General features: G+C 47.4%; 1 protein-coding gene across 1 annotated transcript in view; it reads right to left on the minus strand.

Moving 5' to 3' along the window:
* Positions 1–12,951, minus strand: part of RGS6 (regulator of G protein signaling 6) — a 502,429-nt gene that overhangs the window by 113,068 nt on the left and 376,410 nt on the right. Inside the window, exons 3-4 of the mRNA XM_065403307.1 lie at positions 5,906–5,956; positions 4,518–4,624 (exon numbers count right to left, since the gene is read on the minus strand). Coding sequence (XP_065259379.1) covers positions 4,518–4,624; positions 5,906–5,956 — 158 coding nt within the window. The remainder of the gene's footprint in view (positions 1–4,517; positions 4,625–5,905; positions 5,957–12,951) is intronic.

Consider the following 12,951-nt stretch of genomic DNA (forward strand, 5'->3'; position numbering starts at 1 on the left):
TTGAGTATCGGCTTGTTCGCCCATCCCCCGGCAACCTTCCTCACTCCAAAAGAACCTGCTTTTACCTTGAGCCATCTTTAAGGAGTGTGAGAACATTCCTGTGGCCTTTTTACACATTGTACAGATCATTGGGTTTTGAGCACTGTTAATGTGCTCGGCACTGTACAAAACAGAGGAAGATACAGTCTCCTGCCCCAATTTACATTCTAAATTAATTGGACAATACAATTCAGATTAAGAATGGGAAAATCAGTTTTGCCTAATTTCAAAACCCAATCTAACATTGTAGTTTTGAAAGCAGGACCCAAACTAACATCACTGGTTTTCCATTCTGCTCAGGAGAGAACACTGTAACCACCCAGCTTAAACTTTCTGCTACAATTAATTACAACAATATTAACTACATGGTAGTTACATTGCAGTTTTAATGTGCATGAAAGAGTAACTTCTCTGTAGCTACGTATGTTACAGTGCACTATTATTATAAGTGCCAAAAGTGGGACATATCTTTGTGCCAAGGAGCAGTGAAAGGAACTGTTAATGAGCACATGGAGGGGTCAAAAAATATTTAGTCCAAATCCTACTGTGACATTATCTGATTAAAATATGACCATGCAAATCATTGTTGCTACCACTGTTACATAATTGCAACGAATATTATACAAAGTATGATGCATGGTCAGAAAGGGTTAAATCCTGCAGAATAAATGACCCAGATCCAACCTTTAGAGACATGTTAGAAAAGTATGTGAATGGTAATGAGGGCCATTCCATGGTACATACACTAGAACTTTAAAATGCAAACTTATACTGTGAGAAATTAGAAGTGATACTCATTGTATGTGTGTACTCATATCTTGTTAGAGGTCAATAATGTAGTCAAACAGTCCCTGTCTATGCCGTATTCTGTTAATTCAGAGATCAAAAGGACATCTTAACATTTAAATGAACTGTAAACATAGTAATATCACTGTATTCATCTCTCTTTGAAATGTATAGCAAATCACCTGCGAATAGTGGAAGAACAGGCAATTGCCTTATGTTAATCCATGTAGCTAATTACCAGTGATGCTTAGGAAATAGGTCTACTTCAAAGTCTCCATGATTGCCTATTGTTCGCCTAAGGACTCTGAGCTGTCAAAAGAAGGCCTAGAACTGTATAAATATGTCTTGGGTCCTGATCCTTTTAATCTCAGATCTGCTTGATGCTTCATGCAGGGGAAACTTAAGTCCTAAGTCTGAGATCTCCAGTCCTATCTGGATCACCCTGAATATGAACATTGGACTATAACCTATGGACTAATTCTGAAAGAACTATTTGCAATTACAAAGCTCACCATCTCTACTATGAATCTGATCTCAGAACTATACTCATGTCTATATCTATACTGATCTTTTAATACTTTGTCTCTCTTTTCTTTTTTAATAAATTTTAGTTTAGTTAATAAGGATTGTCTGTAAGCATGTATTTGGGTAAGATCTGAAATATTCATTAATCTGGGAGGTAATGTGTCCGATCCTTTGGGATTGGTAGAACTTTCTTATATGATGAATAAGATTTTCAGTAATCCTCATCATAGTTGACTTGGGTGTCTGGGTGAAGGCCTGAGGCTGGGTTGATTTAAGGGAACTGTGTTGTTGGCTTCTGGGTAACCAGTAAGGTATTATAGAAGCTGATTTGTGCTGGCTTTGTAAATCTAAGTATTGGAATATCCACCGGCTTTGGGGATTGTCTGCCCCATTCTTTGCAGTTCTCCCTAATTGAGTAACCTCAGTGTGGCTCCTCTGGCCCTCCGGTCACACCTACCCTCACACATTCCATTCAAAGACAAGAGGCTGATATATTCAGATTAGTGGAATAGGAAGGTGATTCTAGCAGAATATTTTTGTGTAGAATGACTGAGGCAAAATATGTGGCAGGGCATTGAGAGATGACCAATGGGTAGACAAGGTTCTAGAGCAGTGCTCTCCAACCTTTTTACACATATGATCACTTTTTGAATTTAAGTGCAACCCAGGATATACCCCTTCCCTTCCCTGGGGCCCCGCTCCTTCTCCAAGACCCTGCCCCACTCACTCCATCCCCCCTCCCTCCGTTGCTCACTCTCATAGAATCATAGAATATCAGGGTTGGAAGGGACCTCAGGAGGTCATCTAGTCCAATCCCCTGCTCAAAGCAGGACCAATCCCCAACTAAATCATCCCAGCCAGGGCTTTGTCAAGCCTGATCTTAAAAACTTCTAAGGAAGGGGATTCCACCACCTCCCTAGGTAACCCATTCCAGTGCTTCACCACCCTCCTAGTGAAAAAGTTTTTCCTAATATCCACTCATTCTCACTCACTTTCACCGGGCTGGGGCAGTGGGTTGGGGTGCGGGAGGGGATGCGGGCTCTGGGCTGGGGCCGAGGGGTTTGGAGTGTGCGAGGGGGCTCTGGGCTGAGCCTGGGGCTGCGGATTGGGGTGCAGGAGTGGGTGATGGGTGCAAACTGTGGGAGGGAGTTTGGGTGCAGCGGGGGGCTCCGGGCTGGGTCAGAATGTTGGGGTGCAGGAGAGGATACAGGGTTCTGGCTCTGGGAGGGGGCTCAGGGCTGGGGCAGGGGGTTCAGGGTGCAGGAAGGGGTTCAGGGTGCTGGCTCTGGGAGGGGACTCAGGGCCGTGGGTTGGGGTGTGGGAGAGGTGCGAGCTCCCACCAGGCAGCACTTATCTCGGGCAGATCCCAGTCGGTGGCGCAGCAGGGCCAAGGCAGGCACCCTGCCTGCCCCGGCCCCAAGCCACTCCTGGAAGTGGCCAGCATGACCCTGCGGCCTCTGGGGTGTGGGCACGTGGCTCCGCATGCTGCCCCTCTCTGCAGGCACCGCCCCCGCAGCTCCCATTGGCCACAGTTCCCCATTCCTGGCCAATGGGAGCTGTGGGGACAGAGCTTGCAGGCAGGAGCAGCGCAGAGACCCCTGCACTCCCACGCCAGGTTTTCAGGGTTGTGCTGGCCACTTCCAGGAGCGGTGCATGGCCAGAGCAGGCAGGGAGCCTGCCTTAGCCCTGCTGCGTCGCCGGACTTTTTAGCGGCCAGAGATCGCGATCAGCAGGCAGAGGCTCCAGGATAGAGCAGTCGGTCGCGATCTACCAGTTGGTGACCACTGTTCCAGAGCAAAAGACACTGAAGGAAAAAACAACATTATCTGGTGACAGTGCATATGTGGGATGAAAATGGGGAAAGGGAGTTAAACATGACCCTGATGTTGGAGCCTGGCTGACAGGGTGGAGGATAGGAGTTTTTGACAGCTGGCGATGACATCCTGCTAATTATCCTTTCTTGATATGTCTTTTAATGAGGCCCAGTGGGAAAGTACAACTGTACAGGTGAGTTAATGACTATTTGGTAATTAATCTACACTTCTGCTTCTTAAGTGAAAACAACATGCAGCAGTAGGGCAGCGGGAGCTAGTGGCAGCAGCAGCAGAGGCAGAGATGAAAGCCTTTTCAATAAAAGCTAAACTAAGGGCAACACAGAAGGAAGGGAGGAGTTAGATGATGGAGAAGGCAGCAGTAAACAGAAGAGAGAGGACAGGAAGACCAGTGGCCTAGTGGAAAGAGCCCTGGAACCTACTCCCAGCTCTGATGCGGGCTGCTGGTTAACCTGGGGCAGGTCACTTCACCTCCCTTAGCCTCAGCTTCCCTTCCGTAAAATGGGGATAATGATAAATTTTTTGCAAAGTGCTTTGAACTCTATGGATGAAAAGCACTATAGAAAAGCCAGGTATTCAGGTATTATTAGCGTTACTATGGACCATATGATAGGTGGAAACAAATTCAGTTTGAAACTTTACACCATGAGCTCCACCTTTGATCTTTCCTGGTCATTTTCAATAATAGACAATCTGTTATAGAAAAGGAGCTTCTGGAGCCCAATCAGTGAATTAACAGGGAAGTCTTGGATCAGCAGATTTCAGGAAGGATGTGTAAAATAACTAGGTCCTGCAGTTAAACACGATGCAGCTGGGAACAGAGTCAACATGGGGAAACTGAGGCATGGAGAATTTAAATGATTTTTGCCAAGGTCACAGAGACTTTGTGGCAGAGCCAGAAACGGAACCCTGATCTCCTGACTTCCAAGCCTATGCTTTAACTGAAAGATGATCCAACTAACCTAATATAAAACTGAGCATGGAACTGGATGCAGATTTCTAACACTTCCGTGTTTGCATGTGTTCGGATCTGGGTGTTGGTCCAGCCCATTACACATAGAAAACTAGGTACCAAATTCAGGCCCAGGTTCAGATTCTGAAAATGACTTACCTCAAGATTTGGGGTTTTGATTCAGAGGCATCAGATAAACACACTTTGGGACTGTAGAACAAATTTTCTTAAAGGGACTTCACTGGTACTTCATGGCTGTGCCCAAATGACCTCAATAAGTATAGGGGTCTTTGCATTGTATGAACTTCAACAGCACTCAGTGTACAGGTAAACATTTCAGTGATAATAGAAGCAACAATGTAGGAAGCAGAGGGCTCACCTACCTGAAAACGATAGAAGGTCCCATCATCTTTCAGGGTAAGAACATGGTCTGAGATTGGAAAGATATAGCCCTGTGCTGCTATAAGACTTCCCATGTGTATTGCTTCCACTGTGAGAGGGAAAGAAAGAAAACAGTAGAAATCTGTCAGACAGATGTACACTAGTGCAGCGTTTCTCAAACTGGTGTCTGCAAGGGTAGTCCAGGGGGTCGGTGGGCCGTGCTGATCAACTCCTCCCCCTCCCTCCCAGTGCCTCCTGCACGCCAGGGAACAGCTGTTCCCCGGTGTGCCGGAGGCACTGGGTGGGAGGGACAGGAGGGGAGATGGGGGTAGGAGAGGGAGGAGGCAGAAAGAGGCAGGGAAGAGGAGGGGCAGGGGTGGAGCGGGGGCAGGAAGAGGTGGGGTAGGGGTTGGGCCTTGGGGGAAGGGGTGGAGTGGGGGTGGGGCTTGGGGCTGAGCAGGGGTCTTGGGGGTCTGCAGCAAAATTTAAAATCAAAATGGGGGTCCTCAGGTTACTAATGTTTCAGAACCGCTGCACTAGGGAATCCATTGCTTTCAGCAGATCTCATGGTGGCTCAGAGTCAGACTTGGTGTACCCTTCAGTTCTCCAACCAAATTATACAAAAGTGAAAACCAACCTTATAGTATTGGTCGACTCTACTGAAAATGTTAACCTGAAGATTTTAATGTCCCCACTGATGCTTACAGGGTGTCACACTGCTCTACATTGTGAAATTCAATTCAAAGCACACTGTACATTACCATTAACAAGAAACCCATTCCAACAGCGAATCCCATCGTTTCTCTAAATTATACAAACAGCTGGAATGATATACTGCTAACAGCATCTTTATTAATATGGCAAAAAGAATGTAAAAGGGAGCAAAGGGCTTTACTCGGAGAGAAGTGCACTAAGGCAGAGGGATGCTGTTCTGCAACTTTTGGCAGCACAGGTGGCAACTTCAGTTCCCTCTCATGCAAGCTGCACATCAGGGGATAGCTCCCCAGCTGATGTAAACTGTCAAAGTTCCGTTGACTTCAGAGTTATGCAAGTTTACACAAGTTGAGGATCTGCCCATAGGTGTACAGTCAGGGCCCCAGTCTTCGAGCAAAACAGGCCTTTTTACCTAGGTAAATGTTTAACAAATGGCTTGAAAGTATTATACAGGATTCTGGCGTTAGCAGGACAAGGTTCTACAATTCACTGATATGCTGAGGGACAGTAAATATGATTCATATCCCTTTCTTTCCCACATCTCTCCTGATGACTACAACCTCATTGCTTTATCAGCCCTAGACTCAGTGACAGACAGGTACCTAGTATCTAATCCCCTCCCCCCCACACACACTCACTCTACTGGTAGGTTGTTCAGTTTCAACAGTCATATTACCTGGGTCCTCGATGCTGAGGTTCTTCATGAGCCACTGCACAATGTCAGTACCTGCAAAGACAGAAATGCGCTACACATGTAAGACCACAGATGTTTGGAAGCTGTGGAGAGACACCATGTTTAAACAAGAAGAAAAGATACAGAAATTCAGGTCAATGCATTTCCTTTCCTATTCCCACTGTAGGCTTGAAGACTCTTTACTTGTGTGATACTATTGCACATTTATTTATTTAGAGTTATAAACCCGCACTGGTGCCTCATATGACAGGCATCTTGATATAGTTTAAATTACACAGCATGTGAATGCCACAGAATCTACTCTCCGCACAAGGAGTTAGGCTTGTGAAAGCCCCTATATCTCAAAGAAAGAAAAGACCTCATTGCTCATTACTAACGGTAGTGAGGTGGTGTGGGTCCCCGATGACGCAGAGAGAGACGAGCCCCTCTGGACACCAGAGTGGGTGGAGCCAGGGAGCTCTGAGTCCACCCCCCAGAGGGTCAGGCATGGCACAGGAAGTATAAATCAATCATAGAATATCAGGGTTGGAAGGGACCTCAGGAGGTCATCTAGTCCAACCCCCTGCTCAAAGCAGGACCAATTCCCAACTAAATCATCCCAGCCAGGGCTTTGTCAAGCCTGACCTTAAAAACCTCTAAGGAAGGAGATTCCACCACCTCCCTAGGTAACCCATTCCAGTGCTTCACCACCCTCCTAGTGAAAAAGTTTTTCCTAATATCCAACCTAAACCTTCCCCACTGCAACTTGAGACCATTGCTCCTTGTTCTGTCATCTGCCACCACTGAGAACAGCCGAGCTCCATCCTCTTTGGAACCCCCCCTCAGGTAGTTGAAAGCAGCTATCAAATCCCCCCTCATTCTTCTCTTCTGGAGACTAAACAATCCCAGTTCCCTCAGCCTCTCCTCATAAGTCATGTGCTCCAGACCCCTAATCATTTTTGCTGCCCTCTGCTGGACTCTTTCCAATATTTCCACATCCTTCTTGTAGTGTAGGGCCCAAAACTGGACACAGTACTCCAGATGAGGCCTCACCAATGTCGCATAAAGGGGAACGATCACGTCCCTCGATCTGCTGGCAATGCCCCTACTTATACAGCCCAAAATGCCATTAGCCTTCTTGGCAACAAGAGCACACTGTTGACTCATATCCATCTTCTTGTCCACTGTGACCCCTAGGTCCTTTTCTGCAGAACTGCTACCTAGCCATTCAGTCCCTAGTCTGTAGCAGTGCATAGGATTCTTCCGTCCTAAGTGCAGGACTCTGCACTTGTCCTTGTTGAACCTCATCAGGTTTCTTTTGGCCCAATCCTCTAATTTGTCTAGGTCCCTCTGTATCTGATCCCTACCCTCCAGCGTATCTACCACGCCTCTCAGTTTAGTGTTATCTGCAAACTTGCTGAGAGTGCAGTCCACACCATCCTCCAGATCATTAATAAAAATATTAAACAAAACCGGCCCCAGGACCGACCCTTGGGGCACTCCGCTTGAAACCGGCTGCCAACTAGACATGGAGCCATTGATCACTACCCGTTGAGCCCGACGATCTAGCCAGCTTTCTATCCACCTTACAGTCCATTCATCTAGCCCATACTTCTTTAACTTGCCGGCAAGAATACTGTGGGAGACCGTATCAAAAGCTTTGCTAAAGTCAAGGAATAACACATCCACTGCTTTCCCCTCATCCACAGAGCCAGTTATCTCCTCATAGAAGGCAATTAGGTTAGTCAGGCACGACTTCCCCTTGGTGAATCCATGCTGACTGTTCCTGATCACTTTCCTCTCCTCTAAGTGTTTCATAATTGATTCCTTGAGGACCTGCTCCATGATTTTTCCAGGGACTGAGGTGAGGCTGACTGGCCTGTAGTTCCCCGGATCCTCCTTCTTCCCTTTTTTAAAGATGGGCACTACATTAGCCTTTTTCCAATCATCCGGGACCTCCCCCGATCGACATGAGTTTTCAATGATGATGGCCAATGGCTCCGCAATCACATCCGCCAACTCCTTTAGCACCCTCGGATGCAGCGCATCCGGCCCCATGGATTTGTGCTCATCCAGTTTTTCTAAATAGTCCCGAACCACTTCTTTCTCCACAGAGGGCTGGTCACCTCCTCCCCATACTGTGCTGCCCAGTCCAGCAGTCTGGGAGCTGACCTTGTTTGTGAAGACAGAGGCAAAAAAAGCATTGAGTATATTAGCTTTTTCCACATCCTCTGTCACTAGGTTGCCTCCCTCATTCAGTAAGGGGCCCACACTTTCCTTGACTTTCTTCTTGTTGCTAACATACCTGAAGAAACCCTTCTTGTTACTCTTAACATCTCTTGCTAGCTGCAACTCCAAGTGCGATTTGGCCTTCCTGATTTCACTCTTGCATGCCTGAGCGATATTTTTATACTCCTCCCTGGTCATTTGTCCAATCTTCCACTTCTTGTAAGCTTCTTTTTTGAGTTTAAGGTCAGCAAGGATTTCACTGTTAAGCCAAGCTGGTCACCTGCCATATTTACTATTCTTTCTACACGTCGGGATGGTTTGTTCCTGCAACCGCAATAAGGATTCTTTAAAATACAGCCAGCTCTCCTGGACCCCTTTGCCCTTCATGTTATTCTCCCAGGGGATCCTGCCCATCTGTTCCCTGAGAGAGTCAAAGTCTGCTTTTCTGAAGTCCAGGGTCCATATTCTGCTGCTCTCCTTTCTTCCTTGTGTCAGGATCCTGAACTCGACCATCTCATGGTCACTGCCTCCCAGGTTCCCATCCACTTTTGCTTCTCCTACTAATTCTTCCCTCTTTGTGAGCGGCAGGTCAAGAAAAGCTCTGCCACTAGTTGGTTCCTCCAGCACTTGCACCAGTCCCCTACACTTTCCAAAAACTTCCTGGATTTTCTGTGCACCGCTGTATTGCTCTCCCAGCAGATATCAGGGTGATTAAAGTCTCCCATGAGAACCAGGGCCTGCGATCTAGCAACTTCTGTTAGTTGCTGGAAGAACACCTCGTTCACCTCATCCCCCTGATCTGGTGGTCTATAGCAGACTCCGACCACGACATCACCCTTGTTGCTCACACTTCTCAACTTTATCCAGAGACTCTCAGGTTTTTCTGCAGTTTCATACCGGAGCTCTGAGCAGTCATACTCCTCTCTTATATACAATGCAACTCCCCCACCTTTTCTGCCCTGCCTGTCCTTCCTGAACAGTTTATATCCAGACTAAACAATCTCAGTTCCCTCAGCCTCTCCTCATAAGTCATATGTTCCAGTCCCCTAATCATTTTTGTTGCCCTCTGCTGGACTCTTTCCAATTTTTCCACATCCTTCTTGTAGTGTGGGGCCCAAAACTGAACACAGTACTCCAGATGAGGCCTCACCAATGTCGAATAGAGGGGAATGATCACGTCCCTCTATCTGCTGGCAATGCCCCTACTTATACAGCCCAAAATGTCATTAGCCTTCTTGGCAACAAGGGCACACTGTTGACTCATATCCAGCTTCTCATCCACTGTAACCCCTACGTCCTTTTCTGCAGAACTGCTGCCTAGCCATTCGGTCCCTAGTCTGTAGCAGTGCATGGGATTCTTCCATCCTAAGTGTAGGACACTGCACTTGTCCTTGTTGAACCTCATCAGGTTTCTTTTGGCCCAATTCTCTAATTTGTCTAGGTCCCTCTGTATTCTATCCCTACCCTCCAGCGTATCTACCACTCTTCCCAGTTTAGTGTCATCTGCAAACTTGCGGAGAGTGCAGTCCACGCCATCCTCCAGATCATTAATGAAGATACTGAACAAAACCGGCCCCAGGACCAACCCTTGGGGCACTCCGCTTGATACGAGCTGCCAACTAGACATGGAGCCATTGATCACTACCCGTTGAGCCCGATGATCTAGCCAGCTTTCTATCCACATTATAGTCCATTCATCCAGCCCATACTTCTTTAACTTGCCGGCAAGAATACTGTGGGAGACTGTATCAAAAGCTTTGCTAAAGTCAAGGAATAACACATCCACTGCTTTCCCCTCATCCACAGAGCCAGTTATCTCCTCATAGAAGGCAATTAGGTTAGTCAGGCATGATTTGCCCTTGGGGAATCCATGCTGACTGTTCCTGATCACTTTCCTCTCCTCTAAGTGCTTCAGAATTGATTCCTTGAGGACCTGCTCCATGATTTTTCCAGGGACTGAGGTGAGGCTGACTGGCCTGTAGTTCCCCAGATCCTCCTCCTTCCCTTTTTTAAAGATGGGCACTACATTAGCCTTTTTCCAGTCATCCAGGACCTCCCCCGATCGCCATGGGTTTTCAAAGATAATGGTCAATCACATCCGCCAACTCCTTTAGCACCCTCAGATGCAGCGCATCCGGCCTCACAGATTTGTGCTCATCCAGCTTTTCTAAATAGTCCCAAACCACTTCTTTCTCCACAGAGGGCTGGTCACCTTCTCCCCATGCTGTGCTGCCCAGTGCAGCAGTCTGGGAGCTGACCTTGTTCGTGAAGACAGAGGCAAAAAAAGCATTGAGTACATTAGCTTTTTCCGCATCCTCTGTCACTAGGTTGCCTCCCTCATTCAGTAAGGGGCCCACACTTCCCTTGACTTTCTTCTTGTTGCTAACATACTTGAAGAAACCTTCTTGTATAAAGGCCCGGCCCCAGAGCTCACTGAGGGAGCAGCTGCCTGGGAGACCAGATGCCTCTGGCCTACCTCCCGGTTGGGAAGCCCCAGCAACCTGCAGTGGACCTAAGGGCTGGCCAGGCCTGCCCCAGGCCAGCTACCTGGAGGAGTTGCCGAGCCTGCCCCAGGCCAGCTACCCGGAGGAGTTGCCGAGCCTGCCCAGCGCCAGCAATCCCGAGGAACCCATGGTGCTGGACCCCGCTGAGGACACTGCCCCGACCCAGGTACCTCAAGAGGGGGAGTCCGGAAGTAGCCCAGGAACAGCCGACACTAGTCTGGCTGTGACATTGCCAGAACCCATGTCAGTGTGTTGCGGCCAGGATCCCCACTGACACAGCAGCGGGTCTTCTGCTGCTGCTGCTAGGGCCCCAGGCTGGCAGTGGAGTGGGAGGGCCTGCGTCCCCCATCACCCAACTTGTGGGTGGCAGTCTCCCCCTCTCCCAGGCCTTCGGACCCAGGGCTTGGGCTCACTGTTGATAAACTGTTGTTGCTTAGCCCCTGCCTGAGGGCCTAAGCACCTGACTCACCATTGCCCCACCCTGACCTAGGGCCTGGGCTGACGACTAACTGTATTGTTTCTGCCCTCACAAAGGCCGCGGAGGAAGATTCCTGTAGCCGGACTAATTCCCTGCTAGACCTCTTCCCGAACTTAGTGAGGCGGTGGGGGTCCCCGCCACCCCAGATTGAGACCAGCCCCGGCTAACCTCTCTACACTAACACTTTCACCCATAACCGTTAGAGGTGATTCCTAGGCTAGAGCAGTAGAACAGAGCAGCTAGTCAAAGACCAGGGGGTGGGGAAATGAGCCTAGTTCACATCAGTCACATAAGTAATGTCTTGGGGAAAGAAGTGAGACAATGTGTGCGGGGGATGAGGAGCTCTCTTTGAATGTGTTGTTTGCTAGTGATATCATTGGAGGTTTGTGGAGGCTAGGGAGGAGAGATTGGGTCTGGGCTTTTCAGCTCTTGTCAGGTACAACAAATGCAGTTCTCTTGTAAGAGGTGTAAGATCTTTAGAATTGATTCCCTACATGCACATGGCCACTCTGCTGCCTGCATGAAACACATGGGAATAGAAAATGTGTCACTGTTCATAAGCAGATGCTATTATTAGTAAAATGTAACACAATGGGATACAAAATTTTGCCACCTTGTTTAAACCATGTACTGAGCTAACCATGATGTAGGCTATGTCTCGAGTAGACATCCAATCCCCTAGCCAGCTTTGTAAAACACAGCCAATGAGAGTTGTCCAAAGTCACACAGCAAATCAATGGCAATTTAGCAAGTCCATACTGGAGCCAAAGAGGGGAAATCCCATCTTCCAATACAATGCACTGATTTCACATCACTCTGGATATTGACACAACAGCAAGACTTCTTCAATGCATATTCAGTTTAACTAGAAAGATTTACACCCATGCACAATTTTTCAGTACTCACAATAATATATGGCATTATATGGTGCTTTATGAGCTCAGAGTGTTATACCCACAACAACTATGGATCCGAAGAAGTGGGTTGTAGCCCACGAAAGCTTATGCTCTAATAAATTTGTTAGTCTCTAAGGTGCCACAAGTACTCCTGTTATTTTTGCGGATACAGACTAACACGGCTGCTACTCTGAAACCACAACAACTAATTACCATGGGGTTCAGACTGCCTAAACCAAACCAGAGGAATTATCCCTTGCATGGAGCACATCTTGTGAGTTCAGATTAAGGATCACAGAAATGATTCACAACATTCTAATATGCGAGAACAATGAAAGAGAAGGACAGGGAGATTAGTCAGTACTTTGCAGATTGAAGGGCAAACTCAGGGTTGATGTACGAAAGTGCCAGTCTGACTTGGATGGCACTGCACCCACTTACACCAGACTCGGCCAAAACAAGTGTGAAAAGACAAAGAGAGCTGGAATATGTGAGAAAGGGTTTAAAAACAGAATTATGTTGATGAACTGATATTAAACTAGGTTGGAGATTTCTGTACAGAAGTTGAGATTTTAAAGAGAGATTAGTATGAGCTACAAAGATTGGCTCTGCTTTTAAACTTCCACAAAGTTCAGAGGTGTTTAGATATAAGGTTCGGTTCAGGCCCATCCCTAATTTAAAATTCTAGATGGAGGGGAAATAATAATTTGTTCCTGCTGTATATTACTCCATAGTCCATTCACTCAGTTCCTACGTCAGCAGCCAATATGGGGGTATAGATGGGCTGGCTGGGGGATGCTGACCCCCAGCTCTGCCCCTTCTATCCGAGGCCCGACCTCCGTACCGGTAAGCACTTAATATTACTTTCACCCCTGGCTGCCGGACTCATTTTCCCTCTGACTCCATTTTTGCCTTGATTAGACATGTTATGTTGTCACTGCT

This window comes from Emys orbicularis, chromosome 4, assembly GCF_028017835.1.
Source record: "Emys orbicularis isolate rEmyOrb1 chromosome 4, rEmyOrb1.hap1, whole genome shotgun sequence".
Lineage (NCBI taxonomy): Eukaryota > Metazoa > Chordata > Testudines > Emydidae > Emys > Emys orbicularis.